A 23,489-nucleotide genomic window follows, 5' to 3' on the forward strand; every position below is an offset into this window, starting at 1 on the left:
CTCCTCAGCTGCTGCCCCACAAAAGCCAGGTAAGCCTGGCCAGCCGAGCCAGCTTCATCTTTCTTTTTCTGTCCTTCAAAGCTGAAGACTCATGAGGAAAGCTCTAAAAATAGTTTATGGCTCTCATCGTAGTGACAAATGTCCTCCTGGTGGAGCCGGAGCTGTATCAGTGCCTGACGTGGGCCGTGCAGGACACAGCCTGTTCTCCTCTGTCCCTCTGTGCCAGTGGCTCTGCTGTGACCTGCTCCAGCTCAGCTCCCTGCCCTGCACCTCCCTGCTCCCTCCTGCAGCTCCAGCCCGCTCGGCTGGGACAGCCTTGGGACACGCACAGCCGCACACGAGGACAAAGCAGGGGACCGCACCCCAAGCCAGGCATGATCCCTGCTCAGGGATTCTCCAGCAGGATGATCCAGGGAGCCTCTTGCTGAGCAGAGAGGGTTTGGGAACCTGCTCCATGCTCAGTACCATCCTCTCCCAGCTGCTGTTTTCCCAGTTTTCTTACCCCAGCTGGGAATCCCAGACCCACAGCCTTTCACTGGGCTGGTTGGGATTGCAAGGGCTGGTGGGGATGTCACCCAGGCTGGCTGTGTGCTTCTCCCCGTTCCCAAAGGTGGCCAGAAGGGTTTGACACCCTTCAATTCTCGGCTGTCCAAAGGATGGAGCTGTGCCACCGCGGGGACATGAAGCAGCCTGTTTGTTCCTGTCACACCTTCTCGGTTTCGGGTGTCACCAGCAGTGCTGAGTCAAAGCTGGGGCTCAGCAGAAACCACCTGGCAGCAGAGATGTCACCACAGGGCTGTCACACCTCGGGACAATCACCTGCTCTCCTTCCACCCTCTGGAGCTGCCCACACAGAATTCCAGCTGCTCGTGGCCGGGCCATGCGCAGCCGCCCTGCGGAAGAGCTGCCACTGCTCACACCCAACCTCTCCAGAGAGAGAAGCCCAGAGATCCAGCCTTAAAGGTTGTTATTGCTGCTGATCTACACCTCAGTGGGACCTGATAAGATCCAATAAATCCAATTCCACATGCTTTTCCTGGAACACCAGAGTGTCTCAAGGAGAAAAGCAGGGCTGAGTTTAAGTGTGCTGGAAAACACAAATTGAATTTCAGTGCCTTCAAGCCTGGTACCCAATTTGTAAATGCATCAAATGGCTATATTTGAATGTTTATTTAAATTAATACTATTATTGCAAAGAGGTGAGCTGTTGAACATCAGTCTGTAGGAAAAACTGATTTTAATACTTGTGAGTATTCCTTAATTCCTTCTTTTCTCAATGCTCTGCACTGCTTTGATGGAAGTTCACGGGATTTGTGTGTGTTGTGATGGGAAACCTGAAGCTTTGAGTCCATAAACTCATGAATTGAGAGAAAGAGGTTTCATTTAGGCACTACAACTTTTGAAAAATCTACAGAACCCAAAAATTCAGATTTACTTAGAAAACAAAAGGCAACAAGTATTGTGCCTTGAGTATGAGGTTTGAAGAGCACCAATTTTCCAGTTCTGCAGTGAATTTTACATTCTAGATGACAGAAAAATTGTGAAAAAAGGGCAAAACAAAACCAAGTTGCTTTCATACACAAACAGCGTTTAAATCGTTTCTTGATAAAGACTTTAAGCCAGTCACCAAGGCTGCCTCCACTGCAGTAAACAAGGAACGAGAGGAATTTCGCTGAAACCAAGGCAAGGAGGGATTGGGGAGTGGAAGGTAAAGGCTCGGTTAACCTGAAACAGAGAAACATTTACAGCCAAGTGTATCCCAACTGTCCTGGTTTCACAGGCGGTTATTCACGGTTCCAACTGCAGGGTGTGACTGCACTGCTCAATTCCTCTTTTCTCTTTCAAAACCAGTGAGTAAGAGCTTAAAGAACTCGCCCTCTGGGAACGATTTCAAATAATCCTCCTTGTTCCTCTGAGCTGTTCATTCAGAGCCCCAGATTGGAGTCTCTATAATTCTTTCATAAAGGTATCTAACGAATTCCTCTTCAAGTTATAATTTGGCAGAGCAAAACACTGTTTATCCAGCTGGAATAAATCCCACTGCCAAGTTTTTTTGGCACCAAACTTTTACATCAATGCAAACCCAGTACTCGACACATGTGGGTGTTGTACTTGCCACCAGAAGTCCTGTTCCAGCTGATAATGCAGATTTTTATATCACTGAGATGGAAGGGAATTCCAGATTCTCAGTTAATTTATCACATTCAGCATGAAAAATTAAAGTCAATCTCCTTAATTGATAGAAACTTGATAGAAATAAATTTTAACTGGAAAATTAGAAACTTAGAAATTCTAACTTGATAGAAATAAAAAGAAATCAACTTTCAGCTAATGTTTTACTTTGGAGATTTTAGAATTTAATTAACAAATTGATCAATAAGTTGATCTAAGCATATCCTGCCCTGTTTTAGTCTCATCTATTTGATATGACAGCAGAGACTTTTAAATATCAGCTCATGTCAAAACATTTTGCTGCCTAAATTCTTGTCACATTGCTTTCTTACAGCCATCATTCTTTAAGGAAATCAGATTTTTCTGTCATCACAGATTCTTATTTTCCCAAAATAATCCTTTACTTTCTGCTAAGGTAATTGCACACTATAATTTGTAGTAATTTGCTAAGAAACTTTTTGTATTTTGTTCTGGGAAACATTTGCTGCCAAGCCTGTAAATCCTGAGGGGATTTAGGCTCTCATTTGGGATATCCAAAACTCGCTTTCCATGAGGTGTTTCCTCTTTTCCTTTTTGTTATAACCCAGCTTTGGTGTCTCTCGCTGCAATCAGACACCTGGAAAAACAAAATCAGTTTATACTTGTGTATAAGTGATTTAAAGAGGCATTTCCATGGCCTGCAGAGTTCCAGGCCAAAGGAACTCCAGGAGAACCAGGCTGGTTAATGCCTCATCATGACTCAAGCAGCAATTATTGATTGATGCTATTTTCCAGCAGTGTCCTGGCAACAAAGCACTGCTCCTGCTGCCGAGGGGACAAGACACTGCTCATCTTTATCAAGTTCAAAAATACTCACATTAAAACGTCAAGGATCGTTAAGAACGGTCAGGAGGGTTGAGCTGCATAAGAACAGCAAGCACAAATCTGTCCAGCTTTTTGAAATATCAAAGTGTAACCTGGAAAACTAGAGTGCATTAAAAGCAATAAATGATGGGTGTGTGCATGGAAAAAAAAAAAAAGTGGGTAAATTCCACTGTGCTGACACCTGCTGCTTCCATGACTCGTTTTTCCTCCTTTCCCTTGGCACACAGCGGTACCTGGGGGGGAAATGGAAAGTGCTGCTCGCCTTCTGCAAATACCACATAACCCGGGATTTTCACTTCAGGCTAATCTGAGGGTCAGAGAACCGATTCAGCTCCTCCCAGCTCTCCTTTTATTACTATTTCTTTAATCTCCAGTGCATTCCGTGGGCTGTAAATTGCTGTTGCCATTGCAGAGGTGTTTAGCACCAGCATTGTGGGCTCACAGGATATTTTTTGGCTCTGCTGTCACAGCTCCAAAGACTGTTCCAGGTTTCTAAAAAGCCAGTCCCAGGTTGGTGGTGAGATTTTTTTTTTATTCCGTGTAAAATTGTATTTAAAATCTCAGGGATTGTACAGCACATGCCTATAGGAGGGGAGGTTGTCAAAGGGCCAGGAAAATAGGGTGAACTATTCCAAATAACTGAATAATAAATAATGCCCTTTCCAAATATCCAGGATCCCTGCTGAGTCATGAACCTGCACATAAAACAGCTCCCAATTAAATGCTTTACTCCCATTTAAGAAACACTGTTTTTGTGTTATAGACTCTGAAGCCCGAACTATAATAGGAAAAGAAGGGTAAAAACCAAACATATGGTGGAGACCTTTCTAAAAGACGTGTTTGTAAAACTAGAGAAGTTTATTAATTACTGTAACCATTACGCAAATAAGGTGCTGCTCCACACCTCGTGAGGAGGATGGGCAGACCACGAGCACCTTGGCCTTTTCCTCACGGCTGATCCCATGGATCCTGAGGGAGCTGGGAAGGGGCTGGAGAATTCCTGAGGGAGCTGGGAAGGGGCTCAGCCTGGAGAAAAGGAGGCTCAGGATGAATTTCTGGCTGTGCACAAGTCCCTGCCAGGGGGTATTGGGCTCTGCTCTCAGGGAACAGGGACAGGAGGAGAGGGAACGGCCTCAGGCTGGGCCAGGGAAGGCTCAGGTTGGATATCAGCAGGAATTTCTCCATGGAAAGGATGGTCAAGCCTTGGCAGGGGCAGCCCAGGGAGGTTTGGAGTCACCATTCCTGGAGGTGTCCAAGGAAGGTGTGGACGTGGCGCTCAGTGCTGTGGGCCGGTGATAAGGCGGGGCTCCGTCACAGCTTGGACTCGATGCAGGAGGTTTTTCCCAACCTCTGGGAATCTGGGACTGCTCATGAGGGATCCCCCCGGACTCGGGCAAGGCGGGGCCACCGCCTGCTCCCCACACAACATGGCGGACTCGGCCCCTCAGGCGCCGCTGCCACTCAAACTTAGCGAGCCAATCAGAGCCCGCGGCCGCCGCGGGGGGCGGGCTTTCCCGGTTGGCGAGCGCATGCGGTTACGGCCGCGGAGGGATCTGGGGCGCGCGGCTCGGGGCCGTTCTGCGCCTCTTCCCAGAAGTGACGCATCCGCCGGGGCTGTCCCGGTCACCGCGTCCCGCGTGGTCGCGACAGCGGAGCCATATCGCGACATCGGGCCAGGCTGGGATCGCTGAGACAGCGCTGAGACAGCGGAGCCATATCGCGACAGCGGGCCAGGCCGGGATCGCTGAGACAGCGCTGAGACAGCGGAGCCATATCGCGACAGCGGGCCAGGCCGGGATCGCTGAGACACGGCTGGCGCCGCTCGGGAGCGCGGTGTCCGGGAGAAGCGGCGGGTGCGGCGTGCTTGGCCGCTGTGCTCTTCCGCGCGTGTCGCCATGTGGGAATGTTTCCTCATTTATTGTGAATTTATTACTTACAACGGCTAAAACTGGTTCGCTTTGTTATCCCGTAATAAATAAACTTTCCGCTGGACGTTTCCAGTCTGGAAAGGCGCAGCCCACCTTTTGTCAATAATAAGCCGCAACCACCTTATTTTTATTCAAATCCATGGATTTTTTGGTTCCCGATGTGACATATTCCGAGCACCAAAAACTTAAAGACAGGGCTTGGATGCAGGACCCGAGCCCTGGTTAACCACTTAGAAAGAATTTCTGTATTTTATATATTTTAATATTTATTTATTCTGTGCTTTGTCTCCGCCTGTGGCAGGGACTGGACTGGATTGATCCTGAAAAATCCTTTCCAACCCCAACGACTGTGGTTAAAGCGCGGTTTATCCGGCACCATTCCCGCTGCTGCGGCGCACACTCCATTATTCTGTACTGGTTTACAGCCGGTCCCGGTGCCCGTTCCCGATCCCGGTGCCCATTCCCGGTTCCCGTTCCCGGTGTCCATTCCCGGGGCGTGTCCCGCGGACTCTTTTTTCCCGCCGCCCCCCGCGCGCGCGGCGCTGGCGCGTGCGTCACGCGCGGGGCCGCGCAGTCGGCGCGCGGCCGCCGCCGGGAGCGGACCCGGACCCAGCGCTCGCTCCGCCGCCATGGCCGCCGCGCACCCGGGCCCCGCCGCGCCCGCCGCCCCCGCCCCGCCGCCCCCCGCCGCTCCGGGCATCCTCATCGGCGACCGGCTCTACTCCGAGGTGTCGCTGACCATCGACCACTCGCTGATCCCCGAGGAGCGGCTCTCGCCCACCCCTTCCATGCAGGACGGGCTGGACCTGCAGTGCGAGACCGACCTGCGCATCCTGGGCTGCGAGCTCATCCAGGCGGCCGGCATCCTGCTGCGGCTGCCGCAGGTGGGCCCTTGCCGGGGCTTGCAGGGGGGTGAGGGAGGAAGGGAAGGGAATGTCGGGCGCCGCCATTGTGGCGGCGGGAAGGGCGTGAGGCGGCGCGGGGGGGGTGGCGGTGCCTCACACAAAATGGCGGCGGCTGGGCCAGGGCACTGACTCTGCTCCTTCTCCCTCCTCCTGCTCTGCCCTCACAGGTGGCCATGGCGACGGGGCAGGTGCTGTTCCATCGGTTCTTCTACTCCAAGTCCTTCGTCAAACACAGCTTCGAGGTGAGCGCGGCCCGGGGGCACCGGGAGAGGGCGGCTGGGGCGGCCACGCGCCACACAGGCCGTTCGCTTCGAGCCTGCCGGATTTGCTTCTTACTTACGTAATTCTCTTTTTATCTGGGCTGAAAATTGTTTGCTTAACGGAAACGGGGCTTCTTTTCAGATTGTTGCTATGGCCTGCATCAATCTCGCCTCCAAAATCGAAGAGGCGCCTCGTCGGATAAGGGACGTGATCAACGTGTTCCATCACTTGCGGCAGTTAAGAGCAAAAAGGTAAGATCAGCTTCGTTATGAGCATAAACACCTGTGACCACTAATGTACGCTGCAGTTCTCAATTCACAGTATTTTTCCAGGCTAAGTTCAACGACCTAAAATTGAGAAGGGAGTGCCCGTTGGCTGCTGTGTAGGCAGTACAGTGCAATCTCGGCTGCTTCTGCTTTTGTTCACTTGGTAGACCCGTTTTCGTTGTTGATTTAGCTACAAGTTATGATTGGCAAGTATTTGTTTTAGTTTTAGGACCACGGTTGTAGTTTCAGGTATGTTTGTTGAATTTTTGATGTTTCGTAGTTACTGTAAGGTAATCTTAGTTGTGAGTAGCCAGTTAGTGAGTTGCTGTGTATTCTCCACTTTTTTAACCATACTCAGCAGTGTTGATGCTTTTCTCTCCTTGGTCTGTGGCTGTCCAAGTGTCCTTGTTGTGCTAAGAAAGTGTCCTTTAAGAAGCTGAACTTTAAGTGGTGACAGTGCTGCCTATTAGAAAAAGCCATTTTAGGAGGTACCTTAGGAAAGGTCAGATTTGCCCTGCTGTGGTGAGAAGCGTGTAACTGAGTGTGGGAGGCTGAAGGCGTTTTTAGGTGCAGAAAGCGAGAGCTGCGTTGTTCTGGTGCCGTGTTCCTGCCCAGGTGGAGAGGGGGCTCGCCTGGCCGTGTGCAGGCGGGGTAGAGCTGTCCCAGTTGTGAGCACCTGGTGCTGCTCTTTGTGTGTAAAGCAGCGTCTTTCACTGCAGTGCAAATTGGTGATGCATTGAAAGGAGGAAGGTGTGGTTGAAAGGAGTTCTCTAGGTTACTGTTAAACACAAAATTTCTTTATTTCTGTCGGGCAGCAGTGTCAAAGTCTAGGATTGGAGGCTTCAGCTTTGCTTCTGGTGCCTGATTGCTTAAAGCTTCAGGTACTCTGTAGTTACAAAAGGATTTTGTTTTAGCTACCGTGTGAAATTCACACTTTATTTCCCTGCCCTTCGTCACCAGGTGATGGCAGGAATTTAAACCTGTGTTGTGCAGACTTCTCTGAGAAACAGAGTAGAAATCCCTTAGGGAAGCCAGCTGTTTGTTGGTGTCTTTATTCTGGTTATGCTTCTGTTGAAGCCAGAGCTTTGGCTTTGACTGCCTCCTGATGGTGTTGTGCTAGTTAGTTCTAGATCCAAGAAGGAAGAGTTGGTGTTACACTTTGGAATTTAGCTTTGTTCTGTCTGGCCTTTAAAGCTGTTCTCCCTGACGGCCCTGAGAGAGCTGTGTGAAGTTATGCCAGGTGTGAATTCAGTGGGATTGTCTTCCACAGTTATTAAGGGAGTCTGGTTATTGGAACTACTGGAGCAGGCTCAGTGATTAGTAACATTCTGGCCTCCATCCAGGCAGTGAAGGTTAATTAATCATATGCCTTGCTTTTCTTTGCAACGAGAATACAAATTAGTTGTTTCTTTGTGCTGTGTGAAGAATCAGAGAAACTGAACTTAACCTGTGAATTTAAATCTTTCCAGCTAGCCTGTTCCAAATCCCAACTTGTGCATGTTACGTGGTGCCTAAAGTGCATCATGTCCAGAGAAATCGTGCACTGCTACCCATTATTTTCGGGAGAAATGGGTATTGCTGCTCTGCGATTCTGAGTGAATCTGCATGAAATTAACCTTAAAAATGCTGCAGTCTGGTATTCAGACTTGCACACACCCCCCTTTTTTTTTTTTTTTTTTTTTAGCAAGCAGGATGTAAACGTTTTTCTGTACTTTTTACAAGCTGACAGTTCCATCACGTGTACACGTTATTAACTTCAACTCTTTTTTCCCTTGCAACCGACTATACAGCGACCAGCTACATTTACCAAAGCCTGGGTGATGTGGAGTGGTACATAAAGATGAAGCTGTCGTCATGGCAACAGTGAGTGAAGTATCGAAAATCCCCAAGGAGAAGCCAGTGCTCTGAGCATAGGTCACTGGAATCGGGGGACTAACAGGTTGGCCGCTGGTGAACCATTTGGAAGAACTCCTGTATCTTGTTATAAGCTTTTTTCTTTGCTGTCCAGGTTTTTAGAATACTAGCTTGACCTTTTTTTTTATTATTTTTTACTGAAGCTAACACTTAGGCTGTAGTTAGTCTCTCACACACAACCCAGAACTGAAACAGGCTGCTGTACTTTCTTTTTTAGTCTAGCATTTCTGTTAACTGAAGCTCTTAACCTGCACACAAATTTGGGGTAGTTTGGGTAGGCTTTGCTTTCTTTCTTAACCAGTTTTGGGTTCTTAGTTCCACTTTCTGGCTCTGTATAACTGCAGTTTGAATTCACAGTAAAACAAGGGTACGGAAGTCTTGAATTTGTACATTTTTATCAATTATGATGTAAGCAGTCCCTTCTATGTACCTGTTTGCAGAACTGGGAATTGCATTGGAATTTTCTTTTTATGAGATATGTAGTCAACTAAGGTGGTATTTCTAATGCTGAGAAGTAAGAAAAAGCTAAACAAGTGTTTTGGACAAGCATATTTTCTTTGGGATCTTTGACGAGCATATGTGATGTAGAACTGCATGTAAAAATGTTTGTGTGCATGGAGAAAAGCTCGTACTATGGAAAAACTGCTTTTTAAATATTGTGTGCCAAAACCTCTTTGTTCTGAGCAAAGTGCAACTGTTGTTTAACTTGTAGAATGTAGTTTGAAGTTGATTTTATTTCTTTTAACTGTGCCTGAAAGCTGCAGAAGGTCCTGAGACTGGAAATGTGACACGTGTGGTGCTGTAATCTCACATGGTGCTTTGAGGTGCTCAGTCAGCTGTTCCTCGCTCAGGGGCCCTGCAGTGGGGCTGCGTTAATGACACACGTTCTTAGTGCCTTCAGACTGCCTGCAAACCTGTGCTGCTTGTGCTTGTGATCCTGGAGACAAACAGAGAACTGGTGTTCTTTTACTGACCAGCATAACAGATCTCTGCTCCTTGAAATGAGGTGCTGGTGCTCTGCTGTACTTGTCACAAGTGCTTTGCTCATTAGGAGCAAAACTCCATGCAGGGCACTGTTCCTCCAAGTATTAGTCATGCCAAAGACATCAAAGTTTAATACTACACCAAATGAAGCTGAAACTGTGTGGAGAACTTAGGTCTCATTTTTCAGTGATTTTAAGAAAACGTATTTTTAATTTATTTGCTGTTAAAAACACAGTGTGTGTTAATCTTCTGGGTTGTTGCACAATCTAAATCCCAATCAAGTTTTGCATCTTAGGTGTTGGATTGACTTCCCAGAGGGGCCACTGTGTGCTCTGTTCTAAAGATAAAGTCATGCCTGGAGCTCCAGTGCTGGTCTGTAGGAACAGATTCCAAGTAGGAACTTGTAACACTCCTTGGCTATACAGGGTTTGAAGCTTGTATTTCATATATAAGCTTATAAATTCTTTTTCTCTGGTTTGTTTCTTGGCCCCAGGATAATTCTTGGACTGAGAATTTAAGTGCAGCAAATGCACTGGCAAAGTTCCTCTTTTTTTCTTAGTAGAAAACAAAGAAGTTTTTCAAAGGGGAATCTGAAGTTTCTGACTTGTAAATAATTGTTTACTGACATTGCAGAGTTGATGGCAAAAGTATTAAATTGGTGAATCAATGCAGTGGAGAGCGTGGCTTGTGCCAGTAATAAGGTGCAGTAAAACACTTAAGTCTCCTGCAGATTTTTTTTTTCCCTTGAGAGGATAAAAGGCTGTATTTGTCTGGAAGTCCTGGCTGGATAAACTGATGGTTTTCATGGCTTCCTTAGGGCTGTAGGGCTTGTGACCAAAGGAATATGGGACAGCAGGGTAGAGCAACCCTGTAATTGCAGTAAAGGCTCCCCTCTGTCCTGCTGCGCTTGGAGCCACCTTAACTTCCGTCCAGAGTTCTCAGGGAATGCAGGGACATGTGGAAGGTGGGGTGGTGCATGATCCTGAGCACTGCCACTGGAGATTGCTTTAATAGACTGCAAGTCATGGCTCTCCTGAGTGTTAAACCTGAGATGTCCCACCTGTGATGCAGCTTTCTGCTGACAAACAGCCTGGACACCTGAACTCGCTCTGGGTGCTGCTCTGCACATCCTGTTCATGCTCGTGATCTTGAGATGAAATTGTGGGGAGCAATACTGAAGGAAATGTTATCAACACCAGTAAAATTGATGGGAGTGAACTGGAAGTGAATCAGCTTCACTGATGGGAAGAACTAAACTTGCTTGTTCCACTGTCCCACTCCAGAGCAGTGTGATCAGCCTGTCTCTGTAGTGCTGAAGCATTCAGACAAAATCAGCTCCTCACTGAAGTAGTTACCCTAGAGAGGTCTGAAAATATTTTCTTCTTCAGTTAATTTATGGGGAGAAAAGAAAAATTACCAACCATAAACAAAAGAAAAAAAATCTATTGATTTTGGGCTTCTTCATAGGAGCTGGAATGAAAAACTTTTTAAACCTGCCCTGCTGAGAGAGAGTAACACTTAACTAGAGAAGTTACTCTGCTGGAAGGTGGAAAACCTGGCATTTCATATAATGAGACAGTACTGGAATTGCAGGTCCATCCTGGCACCAGGGAGCTGCAGTTGCTCATTCCAGAGCTGGGAGCTGCATCTCAGCCCCTTGGAAGGGCAGGGACAGCTCATGCTTCAAGTGCATGGTGATACAACAAGATGCTTTTAATAAAGAAGTTTGTTGTGTCCTTTGCCCATGGCCATCGGTGCCTGTCCAGGTGACTGCAGAGGTTGTGGGATAAACTGGATTATTCCAGCCTTGTCATTAAATTGACTCTTTCTTCCTGGGGTGGGAACCTTGGTTTTTTGAGTGTTTTTTCTGTTCTGTGACCTAGCAGGGAAGTGAGATCCACTCATGGAATTTGCAAGTTGGCAGTGAAATATTTTGTCTGATACAACAAAAGCTGTATTTTGAATCCACTTTGCATTACTTTTTTTTTCTACTGAAGGTAATGTAAAATAAATTTGCCACCAGTGCTTGGGGTGTATCATGTACACAGACCATGGTTTATTAGAGCATAACGAGCTGCATAAAACATTATTCTGCTTTGGAAAGCACATGGAATGTGTGAGGCATATTACAGGGAAAAAGCTGGTCTGTCTTCAGGAGGAAGTGGATTAAAATATCCCATGTGGAATGTGGAAAGGTCAAGTCTAACCAAGGATAAAGCACAGAATATGCAATGGAGCGTTACACTTGTGCATCAGGTGTACAGAAGGTTACTGTGATTAAACATGCTGTGGACAGTTCAGGGGTTGGATTTGGAAGGAATTAGGATTGACAGTGCTGGAGTTTGCAATCTCTCTGAAATGAGCTGTTTTGCAAATGCAAACAGCAGCAGGGTCATCCCTGGTACCACCAGAGAGAGGACCAGAGTCCCAGGCAGACCCGTGCCTGTTTCCCAGGTTAATTCTGTGCTTCACTCAGCTTTTCACACATCACAGGGCAGGGCTGGCTTCTCTGAAGGGTGAACCAGCTGCTCTTCAGTGCTTAGGAAACTGCAATTTCTAGAGCACGAGTTGCTACTTCAATGCCAGTGAGAAGCCTGTTCTGGCTTACTTCTACTTTGAAATCCTGCCTGGCAAAGGACTCCTTCTGCCACCTCTGCCACGGAGAGGAAAAGTTCTTGGGAGTGCCCCCATCAAGCCAACTCCTTCCAGCAGCTGGAGCAGTGCAGTTTGCATACACAGGAGCAGAAGGTTATTTTTTTTTGTCTCAGCCATCTAATCTGTAGCTAGCCAAAAGCAGCAACTAAACTAGTTTATCTAAACTTGGACAGCACAAGATTAATGCTTAAACTTGCTTGCAGGAGTTGAAAACCGGTTTCTGTTGCCATTAGTTGGTTGGAAGGGAAAACAGAGTTGCCGTTGTTTTTGGATATGCAAAACAGTTTTGATTTTATTTCTTGCAAACTATAGGACTCCAAGCCCCCTGATACTTGATCAGAACTACATAAACACCAAAAATCAAGTAATCAAAGCAGAAAGGAGGGTACTGAAGGAGTTGGGATTTTGTGTTCATGTCAAGCATCCTCATAAGGTGAGTTCTCAATAATAATGTAATTGTAATTCTTACTCTACCTTGGTGGCGTCACTGGGAGCTGTGGAACAAGAAACACAGGTGTCAGAATGAGCTGAATTATTCTCTTTATTCCCCTGTAGTTATTAATGCTTTTGCCAGAGTACTTGGGCAAACAGCTTTATTGACTGTGATAAAAGTCACTTCCCTGGGAAAGGGTGAAGGTGGCTGGTTTGAAAAGCAGTGAACTGAAGAGCTGTCTGAAGGTGATGGAGTGACATGAGGGCTTAGAGTGTGTGCTTGGAGAGGAGCCCCCATTGTTTGGGCACATTGTTGGATTTTATTTTTACATATTTATATATTTGCTTCCTTACTCCTGCTTTATGTGTTGAAACTGAGTCTTTTTTCTCTTTTCCCCCCCTCCTTATTCCTCAGATCATTGTTATGTATTTACAAGTCCTAGAATGTGAACGTAATCAAACCCTGGTACAGACAGCCTGGTAAGTTGCTATTTTTCCATTCTTTCCCTAGCCAGGAAAATAGTAGCAGAAATAACAAGCCTGCTGATCCCTATGCAAAGCAATGAGATGTAAGTTACCACCCAAACACATTTGGACAATCTCCTGGTGCTTGTTTCTGCTTACTATTTTCATGGCTTGATTCCACCGGGGCGATGGAGAACTCAATTTAACTTTGTTCTTTTTTCTACTCTTTGATTGAAGGGTAGTCCCTGCTGGTAAGTCATAGAGCTCTGCCCTCTGCACCTCAGCCCATGACCTGGGGATGGCTGCTTTGGCTGCCCTTCTCTCCAGCCAAGCCAGTGCAAGCCTCAGCGAGTTCACTGCCGTCACCCAAAGCCATCGGGCAGCACCTCCTAGTTCTGTCCTGGCGCCAGGATTTGTATATTTGGTTCTAGAAGTAACTGTTACAACTGTTTCTCAATGTCTTTGTTGCCTACCTGCTGTTTGTTAAAGGACACGTGGGGGACCATTCTGCCAGCATTTCTTTAGTTGATTTGCCATTTAAACTTGAATTAAACAGAGGACAGTGCATGCAGCATGTTCACTTAGCAGCCAGGCTGGGCATGGGGGTGTAGAGTCCTCACTGACTGACTGCTGTTCTCTCCCATGCTGGGAATTTAGAAATCCATGGAGCTCTGGGCATGTGCCATTGGCAGTGCCAGCCCTGTGCACCAGCAGGAGCTCAGGGGCCCAGTTCTAACTCACAGGTCTGTTCCAACACTCAGTGAGCACATGGGGTGCCTCTCCTGGATGGAGTTAAAGTGACTCCAAGCACACCAAATTGAAATGCAGTCAGAGTTCTATGAGCTCTGCAGGTAGCCTCTGCATAATGGCAGATTGAAAATACACCTTGCTCTCCTGATGGCTCTTGAGTTCTACATTGATTTTTAAATACAAACCCATTGGTGATTAAGACAATCAGCTGGACAGATGCAAAGTTCTGGTCGAATTGTAACTCGGTGGACACTTCCCAGGGTCACTGAACCTAGGAAGTGGCTGTTCCACCCTGCCTGGATTTACTGCTGCACATTATTGCCTCAGGGTTTAAAGCAGTGGCAGTGGTGCAAACTGCCACAGAGTGACACATGTAAACATCCAGCACCACCTGGAAGAAATCACATGTTCAATGTAACAACAGAAAAAATAATAAAGTCAATTGAGTCTCCAGTATTGTTATCCTCTAAAAGAAAAGCAAACTGGAGTTCCAATCTGGGCTGCTTTGTTTTCTCAGGAATTACATGAACGACAGCCTCCGGACGAACGTGTTTGTTCGCTTCCAGCCGGAGACCATCGCGTGTGCGTGCATTTACCTCGCTGCTAGAGCCCTGCAGGTGAGCCCTGGCTGCCCTGAGCTCTGCCTTTCAGTGCTGCTGTTCTGCTTTCAAGGAAATTGATGGAAACATTTCAACAAAACCTGACCTGAAATCTCCATGAAGCTTCTCCTTGTGTGATTTTCAGATCCCACTGCCTACCCGTCCCCACTGGTTCCTGCTCTTTGGCACCACAGAAGAGGAGATACAGGAGATCTGCTTAACAACTCTGAAGCTTTATACCAGAAAGAAGGTGAGCTTGACACGTTGGGTTTTGCTGCTCAATGCTCAGTGCAGCTTGAGCTGAGCTACGGTTGCCCAGAAAAGTTTGGGAATGCCTGATACAGGTGTGCTAATGGGAAGGGCTCCTCTAAGGAGAGAACAAATAAAAGTTACAGTTACAAGATCTGGACAGATTTTTCAGAAATGAGATGAAATACGAATTATGTTAGTTCAGCTTCTTGCCTGGTTGTTACTTTCACAGCCCAATTACGAGTTTCTGGATAAAGAAGTAGAAAAGAGGAAAATGGCACTGCAGGAGGCAAAACTGAAGGCAAAAGGTTTAAATCCAGATGGAACTCCAGCACTCTCAACACTGGGTGGCTTTTCTCCTGCATCCAAACCATGTAAGTCTGTTTTTTGAACAGAAAAATCTTTTTTTTTAACATAGATTTTAATATTAGTCTCAAAACCTTGAAACCAGAGTAGAAATAAAGGAGGTGCTTTAGTCCATATTTCCCCAGATAAGAGAGTGATATATTAATAATATGCACCCTTAAGAGAATGAGATAATGCAGCTGGAGTTGCTGTGTGTTCTGTGATGTGAAGAGAGGCTTTTTGGATTGAATTTGGGGGTGCTGCAGTAGCTTCCATAGCCCCTTTAGCAGCAGGTATGTGTGAAAATTCCTTCCCCTGGTTGTTTTTCATGTCCTTGGCAGCTGGTTTGGTGCAGTGAGGGCAGACAGCTGCTGGGCAGGAAATGGAGGGGGGAGAGGCCCAGCACTGCCTTGGCATCAGAGGGAATTAAATGGAACATGCATTTTAAACTGGCCAGTCTGCCTGAACTCTCAGAGCTTCTCCTGAAGAGCCCTGAGTTTTCAGAGCTCTTTGGGCTGGGCAGTGTGAGTTTCTCACAGAACAAGGGGAGTGTTTTCTGTGAGGAGGGAGCTGAGGTTGGAAGTTTGAAAGCAGGAGCTGTGGTGGGTTTAACAGCCCTTCCATGAAAGGTGAATCCATCTCTGGGCTGTACCAACTGTCTAGAGGCAAATTGACTTCTTAACTAGGTAATTTTATTTGTTACTCATTTGTATTTGTGCCATTAATGTAAAGATGAAATCTGTAATTTTGCCAGGCTGGCTTAATCCTTTCTGTAGCATTGTAAATACATGGCAAGGTAACAAGTGCTGTATTGTGGGGGGCACAAAGACAGTTTCTATTTTGTACCTTTTGGCCCTAGGTGAGCCTGGCTGTGTGCTCTGAAGGTCCCAGTGCTGTTCCTCCTTCATGGGCAGAGGGCTTCCCCATGAATATCCCATTCCAGGAGTGAATATAAATGGAGAAATGGGATGAAATAATAGATGTAGAGTTCATACCTACACTTGGTGCAAAGGATGTACAGTGTGTTTATGACAAAGGATGAATAAAGAACTAATATTTGAATTGAAATTTAATTCTTAGCTTCCCCAAGAGAAGTAAAAGCTGAGGAGAAATCTCCAGTGTCTGTGAATACCAAAACCATTAAGAAAGAGCCTGAAGAGAGGCAGCAAACCTCAAAGAGCCCTTACAATGGGTAGGTACAACTCCTGATGGGAGAACACTGGAGTAGAGATGCTTTCAGCTGCAGTGCAGGGAGCTGCTGCTGGGCTGCTGGCACTGTGGCAGTGCCTGAGCAGTTTGGTTTGTGCCCCACAGGCTGCGCAAGGAGAGCAAGAGGAGCCGCAGCAGCAGAAGCGCCTCCCGCTCCCGCTCCCGGACAAAGTCCCGCTCCCGCTCGCACAGCCCCCGCAGGCAGTGAGTGGGGTGGGGGCTGGGGGGGGTCTGTCACACTCTGCCCTGGAAATCCAGGGGGCTGCAGCAGGGCAAGGCACTGCCAGGAGCCAGGGCCGCTCTGAGTGCCAGCCAGCAAAACGGGGGAGGCTCTCGGTGCCGGGAGTGGAGCTGCTTTTAAGAGATGAGGCTGTAATATTAGCCTGTCCTAACTGCACTGTACCTGAGGAGTCTGTGCTGGGCTGGGGTTGTCTTCACAAGGATCCCATAACCAGTGAGAGCAGTCTCTGGGAGCACAGTGCCCTGGGGAGGGGAGTGTCCCAGGTGTGCAGCTTGTCCTTGTGTCAGTGCTCCCTGGTGCAGCGCCTGGCTCCTGGTGGCTCTGCCCTCTCGTGGTACAGGAAGGGGGGATGCAGTGAGAGCTGCTGCCTTTAGGTTGGGGTATCCTGAGAATCTCCAGGCTGACATCTAAGCTGGAAACTGCCAACTTGGATCTCGGTGAAAAGGCAACGCCCAATCAGCGATCTGGTGTTGATGGAGGAGCCTTGGCAAGGTGGACAAAAGATGCTGCATTCTCCTTTTAGTTCGAGCTGTTTATTTCCAAATGAGCTCAACTAAAAGACTCACAAGAGTGGTTGGGGTTGGAAGGACTTTAAATCCCACATCGATGACCCCAGCCTTCCATGGGGCAGCTTCTGAGACATTCCCTGTCCCCCCCTCACTTATCCCTGAGGGTCAAAGCCTGACTTTGCAGTGACTTGGGGAGCTGTAAGCACCGATTCCTGTTTGCTTTTCCCTCTGTAACTCTTGTCTCTCGCGCAGCTACAACAACCGGCGGAGCCTGTCTGGCACCTACAGCTCCCGCTCGCGCAGCCGCTCGCGCAGCCACAGCGGGAGCCCCCGGCGGCACCACAACCACGGCTCGCCCCACGCCAAGGCCAAGCACGGCCGCGAGGAGCTCAAGGGCGCCAGCAGACACGGCCACAAGCGGAAAAAGTCCCGCTCCCGCTCGCAGAGCAAATCCCGGGAGCACTCGGAGGCGGCCAAGAAGCACCGGCACGAGCGCGGCCACCACCGGGAGCGGCGCGAGCGCTCGCGCTCCTTCGAGCGCTCACACAAGGCCGGGAAGCACCACAGCAGCGGCCGCTCGGGGCATGGCCGGCACCGCCGCTGAGCCCGGCTCGTCCGCTGAGCCCGGCTCGTCCGCTGAGCCCGGCTCGTCCGCTGAGCCCGGCTCCTCCGCTGAGCCCGGCTCGTCCGCTGAGCCCGGCCCCGCCGCTGAGCCCGGCTCGTCCGCTGAGCCCGGCTCGTCCGCTGAGCCCGGCTCGTCCGCTGAGCCCGGCTCGTCCGCTGAGCCCGGCTCGTCCGCTGAGCCCGGCCCCGCCACTGAGCCCGGCTCGTCCGCTGAGCCCGGCTCGTCCGCTGAGCCCGGCTCGTCCGCTGAGCCCGGCTCTTCCGCTGAGCCCGGCTCGTCCGCTGAGCCCGGCTCGTCCGCTGAGCTCAGCCCCAAGAACTGCAGGGCTGGCTCAGCTCCAGCCCCTGGCACCGAGCCTCGGGCTGCTGGGCACCGCCAGGGCTGCAGCACCTGCAACCCCCATCTGGTTTTCTAAAAGGTGTAGAAGAGTTTTTTTTCTTTTGGGAAAGAAACTGTTACCAACTTTTGCACATAATACCTTAGCAGTATCCCAGATGTGGCAAACGATCAGGTTCACTGTATGTATTAGAGTTGTGTATTGTTTATTGAGCTGAGAACTGGAGAAAGGATTTCTGTAAAAAAGCAAAACGTACCTTATTTTTATACCAGTCAATTGCAGACGCTTATATTTAAGTATAGTTATTTGTTTAAACATGGTGGAGACTTTCTTACACTGGTTTTAGTCTGCATGTGTTCAAAGATTTTTACAAGAAATAAAATATAAAGCTTTTTTTTTTTTTTTTTTTTTTTACTGCCTGTTGGATGCCAAATGTGTGGAAACTAAACTTGGTTTTCTTACACGGCTTTGGTCCTTGTGCCTGAGTGGGACATGAGGTGTGGATGGGAGGGGAAGAGTGGGCAGGCTTTGGGTGTTTGAGTCCTCCTGGAGGTGCAGCAGTGGGAATAAATGGTCCCAGAGCTGTGAAGTGCAGTGGGATGAGCTGCTGGGGTTCCATTTCTGAGAGCAGGAGCTGCTGGGACATTCCTGGAGCTGAGCCTGGAAAGGAGCGAGGAGGAATCACATCTGATTCTTCAGCTGCTGCTCAGGTCCCTGGGTCCTGCAGGTGAGAGGTGTTTGCTCTCCTGCTCAGGTCCCAAACCCTGGGTCCTGCAGGTGAGAGGTGTTTGCTGTCCTGCTCAGGTCCCAAAATGCGTCTCCTGTTGCTGCTGGGGCTGGGTCCTTCCCCTGCCGAGCCCAGGGAGGGTGGAAAGCCGAGCAGAGGCTCCGGGGTTGGTACATCCCTGCCCCCTGTCCTGCTGGGGCCCCTTGGAGATGCAGAAAGGGAATTGCATATTCTGGAGGAGGAAAAGATGAAATTGTTGCTTTCTGTTTCTTGGTTACCGCTGGTTTTCAGTCTGTAACAACAGTTTTGTGTGTGTTGCGTTCAGGAAAATGTTTGTTGCTATGGAAATTGAAGGAGCCTTTTCCCCCAGGCAGGAATGCTCGGATAGCCCGGAGCAGAGAGAAATCCCTGGGTTTGGAGCAGCAGCAGCACTGCCTTGGCTTTGGGGTTTGTTTGGAGTGAGCCACGGGGGGCTCAGCCCTGGCTTTGTGTGAGCACTGTGACCCCTCTGCTTCCAGAGCTTCCCTTCCTGAGCAGCTGGGGGTGTGGGGCAGCTCCTGCTCCCCCAGGCAGCCCGGCAGGGAGCTCAGGGAGGGCTCCTTGGGAAAAGTGCCCGGGCAGGGAGGGCCCCTGGAGCCCAGCAGGGCTGGGACGTGCAGGAGCTGATCGTGAGCAGGAGCTGCAGGTGCCAGGTGCAGTCACAGCCCCCAGGCCCTGTGGGTTCAGCAGGGACACAAGGGACAGCTCACAGTGAGGGCCCTGAATGCCCCATTCCCTGCAGGGCACCACACCTGAAATGTCCCTGCACCACAGCTCCTGCCTCTCCCAACACTTGCAAGTATCCCTGAATTTTGAAGTTTCCCTGTGTTGTCATGGAGCTCTGAGTGACAAATGAATCGTTTGACAGGGCTGATGGACTTCAAGCAGCCGTGCTGCCCTCCAGGAGACACCTGAGGCTACGCTCTGCTCTTCTCTCAGCAGCCGAGACAATTTTCCTGGGAAATGTGGAGGATTCCTGCCCTGGGTGATGCTGCAGCCTCTGGCATGCTGCTGGAAATCAGGAGCTGCCGCTGGGCTCTGAACATCTGGGAAATGTCCCAGCCTGTTCTTGAGCACAGGGCTTTGCCTGGGTGGCTTTCACCCCCAGAATTGCTTTTTCTCTGGAAAAAAAGGATTTTGTTAAACTTTTTACTAATTTTCAACAAAAAGATGCAAAGGTTTCAAGGTATTTCATCCAAACTGTTCTGTCTGTCCTTTCAGGTTTGTTAGAGATACTGGAAGGAAGAGCATGGACCAGGAGCTTTGAATGGTTTGGGAAGAGAAAAAATGAACAATCGGAGAATATTTGTGATGGAAATTGGCCCAACAGGTCCCTCTCAAGGCTTCAATCACCCCCAAACCCACAGGTGAGTGGCAGCAGGTGAGGTGATCCCCTTTTCCAGGGAATCTCTCCCTGGTTGCTGCTCCTGCCAGGAAATGCTCATGAAATCCAGGATTTCACATCAGGCCAGGTCTGTGACTGTCCTGTCCATGCTCCTTGTAGCTTCCAAGCTCCTTAGGGCAGGAAGCAAAGCCTCCTGGCCGGGCTGGCAATCACATCCCCCTTTGGAAAAAGCACTCCTGCAAAGGAAACATCTTTCCATCCCCTCCTCCTTCCTGGCCACAGCCCAGCAGGGCCATTAAAACAAAAAGTTCAAATTAGTAAAGCTGGCCCCAAGAAAAAGTCTTTATATTCCAGTGGAAGGAAAAAACTTGGCACAAAGGGGCCATTTTTGTCCCAGGATGGAGAATCCTCCTGGATGGGTTTGCTGGAGAGAGCAAAGGGCTCGTGGCCCCACCCTGCAGACACATCCCAGCTTCCCCATCCCCTGGGGCGCCAGGGGTGCTGTGTCCCCCTCATTCCAGGGATTCTGTGTCCCACTCATTCCCAGGGATTCTGTGTCCCCCTCATTCCCAGGGATTCTGTGTCCCACTCATTCCCAGGGATTCTGTGTCCCCCTCATTCCCAGGGATTCTGTGTCCCACTCATTCCCAGGGATTCTGTGTCCCCCTCATTCCCAGGGATTCTGTGTCCCCCATCATTCCTGGGGTTCTGTGTCCCCCTCATTCCAGGGATTCTGTGTCCCCCCTCATTCCCGGGGTTCTGTGTCCCCCATCATTCCTGGGGTTCTGTGTCCCCCTCATTCCCATGGATTCCCTGTCCCTCATTCCCAGATTCCCTGTCCCTCATTCCCGGGATGCCCTGTCCCTCATTCCCGGGATTCCCTGTCCCTCATTCCCGGGATTCCCTGTCCCTCATTCCCGGGATTCCCTGCCCCTCATTCCCGGGATTCCCTGTCCCTCATTCCCGGGATTCCCTGTCCCTCATTCCCGGGATTCCCTGTCCCTCATTCCCAGATTCCCTGTCCCTCATTCCCGGGATTCCCTGTCCCTCATTCCCAGATTCCCTGTCCCTCATTCCCAGATTCCCTGTCCCTCATTCCCAGATTCCCTGCCCCTCATTCCCGGGATTCCCTGTCCCTCATTCCCAGATTCCCTGTCCCTCATTCCCGGGATTCCCTGTTCCTCATTCCCAGATTCCCTGTCCCTCATTCCCAGATTCCCTGTCCCTCATTCCCAGATTCCCTGTCCCTCATTCCCAGATTCCCTGTCCCTCATTCCCAGATTCCCTGTCCCTCATTCCCAGATTCCCTGTCCCTCATTCCCAGATTCCCTGTCCCTCATTCCCGGGATTCCCTGCCCCTCATTCCCGGGATTCCCTGTCCCTCATTCCCGGGATTCCCTGTCCCTCATTCCCGGGATTCCCTGTCCCTCATTCCCGGGATTCCCTGTCCCTCATTCCCGGGATTCCCTGTCCCTCATTCCCAGATTCCCTGTCCCTCATTCCCAGATTCCCTGTCCCTCATTCCCGGGATGCCGAGCTGTTCCCGCTGCCGTTCTGGGTTCCCTCTGTAGGTGGAAGTGTTGCCGAGCCCAGCGGAGCTCCCGGCTCTGCCAAAAGCCACCAAGGCGAGGAGGGGACAAATGTCCTGTCCCGGGCCATGGGGACAGAGCAGCCTCGGGGTCACACCTGGGCCCCAATTCCAGCCCTGGGAGCTGGGGGTGGATCAAAGCATCAACCCCAGGAGTGACCCCAAAGGAGCTGAGTGACCCCAAAGGGGCTGAGTGACCCCAAAGGAGCTGAGTGACCCCAAAGGGGCCGAGTGACCCCAAAGGGGCCGAGTGACCCCAAAGGGGAGGGAACGTGGGGGTTCCGAGCCTGAGCTGCTCCAGGGCCTGGCAGAGGAGCTGTGGCTGCCCCATCCCTGGAATGCTCAGGAGCCAGGGGGGGAAATCCACAGCAAAGTCATCTTAAACCGGGTGAACCTCCCCAAAGGCCCTCACAGATTTAATTACCCCTGTTCAGGGGTTGCTGCAGCTTCCCAAAATTCCCTGGTGATTTGGGACCCCAGGTTTGTGTGGAGCAATCTGGAACTGAGACTCAAATGCCTGAAGTCCCATTTTAAAGTGATTTAGAGGGTGAGAAGTTGAGGTTTTATTCAGAGCCTGGAGGTTTTTCTGTGCCTCAACACCTCTAAAAAAGGAAACACTTTCAGCATCTTTCTGCCAGTTGGGGATGGTTCCAGGTTTTCCCCCACGCTGAGGGGACACCTGCTCTGAGGACACCGTGGGGTGACAGCGACTGGAACAGGCTGGGGCTGTCACCCTGTCCCTCCCAAGGGAATAAAACCCTCCAAGGGCAGAGAGCTCCCTCCTTCTCCCTGCTCAGCATCCCCCGGGTGCTTCTCTGGCTTGGGAGCCCTGGACCAGCCCAGTCCCACAGCAGAATTCCATCCTTTTATCCACCACGGGCAGGGTGAGAGCAGTAGTGCTCTGCCACCAGGGACACCGCAAGAACGAGCAGAGATGTTCTCTCTGCCATCTGGCTCTGGTCAGGGAGCTCTGGCTGCGCTCCCTGATGGACACGGGATTGCCTGGGGCTGCTTTTTGTTTCAGGACTCCTGGAGGGTTCCCCGGTCGGAGCGAAGCCAAGGCTGGCACACAAAGGGGACACGAAGGCAGCGCTGCCAGCCTGCCCTGCCCTGCTCCCCTCGCACGGCCCAGAGCAGCAGAGTGTCCTCACCCACCCTTCCAAACCCCATCCATGGCAGGGACACCTCCCACTGCTCCCAGCGCCAACATCCAGCCCGGCCTCGGGCACTGCCAGCGATCCAGGGGCACCCCGAGCACTGAGTGTCCTGCTCCTGCTCTCAGGCTTGTGGAGATCATCAGCTTAAAGATCCCAGAGTCATTTTCCCTGGGTGAGGCTGAGGGATCCCTGGAGATTTTTGTCTTCTGGGATCTGTGCTCCTCCTCCACACATCCTGCTCCCTGCCAGGGTTTTTGCTCTCCTGTTATTTCAGGCACTGGCTTCGGATTAAATGCTCGTGATCTGAGCCCTGAGTTGTGCTGTGATCCTGGGGAGAAGCTGTCCCACAGATCCACAGGAGGGGATGTTCCACAGATCCAGGGGAGAAGCTGTTCCACAGATCCAGGGGAGATGTTCCACAGATCCACAGGAGGGGATGTTCCACAGCCCTCCTGCACAGCCCTGCCCTGCTGTGGGGTCAGGCACACACACAGATCCTCTCCCTGTGGACAAGGGACTGTTTCCCTGTCAGATGGATCTCCAGCAGGTTTGGAACATCCTTACCCAGAGCCAGCCAGAGGAAAGGATTTCTGTGGATTTCTGTGAACACAGAAAACCCTGAAAAATCCAGACAACCCACAGAAAATCCTGGTTTCCAGAACCAACCTTTCAGGCAGAGAAATCCAAGGTCTCCGTGTGTCCAGCTTGAACAGGTGAATTTGTGCCTCATCCAACTCCAGCTGGGGGTTCTTTTTAGCAGGAATCTACAAAAACTCCCCCCAAAGCAGAGCAGCAAACAGAATGGAGCTGGCAGCCACCGAGGCCGTGCTGCTACTTGGTTACACCCACAGTGCCCATAAATCCTCTCCACGCCTGAGCCTTCCCCGACGCCTTGCAGCTGTTCCCGAGGATCCTTTTTTGGG

General features: G+C 50.1%; 1 protein-coding gene across 1 annotated transcript; it reads left to right on the forward strand.

Annotated features, from left to right (window-relative positions):
* The first annotated feature begins 5,593 nt into the window (after nucleotides 1-5,593).
* On the forward strand, nucleotides 5,594-18,103 carry CCNL1 (cyclin L1). Its single transcript, XM_005525204.3, has 11 exons — nucleotides 5,594-5,848; nucleotides 6,037-6,111; nucleotides 6,272-6,381; nucleotides 12,262-12,382; nucleotides 12,797-12,861; nucleotides 14,114-14,213; nucleotides 14,341-14,445; nucleotides 14,677-14,818; nucleotides 15,870-15,981; nucleotides 16,104-16,202; nucleotides 17,001-18,103. The coding sequence occupies exons 1-11, from the start codon at nucleotides 5,594-5,596 to the stop codon at nucleotides 17,350-17,352; spliced, it is 1,536 nt and encodes a 511-aa protein (XP_005525261.3). The 3' UTR covers nucleotides 17,353-18,103.
* The last annotated feature ends 5,386 nt before the right edge of the window (nucleotides 18,104-23,489 follow it).

The sequence above is a fragment of the Pseudopodoces humilis genome, chromosome 11, assembly GCF_049639895.1.
Source record: "Pseudopodoces humilis isolate 2021_Gansu_Grassland_sample_001 chromosome 11, ASM4963989v1, whole genome shotgun sequence".
Taxonomy (NCBI): Eukaryota; Metazoa; Chordata; class Aves; order Passeriformes; family Paridae; genus Pseudopodoces; species Pseudopodoces humilis.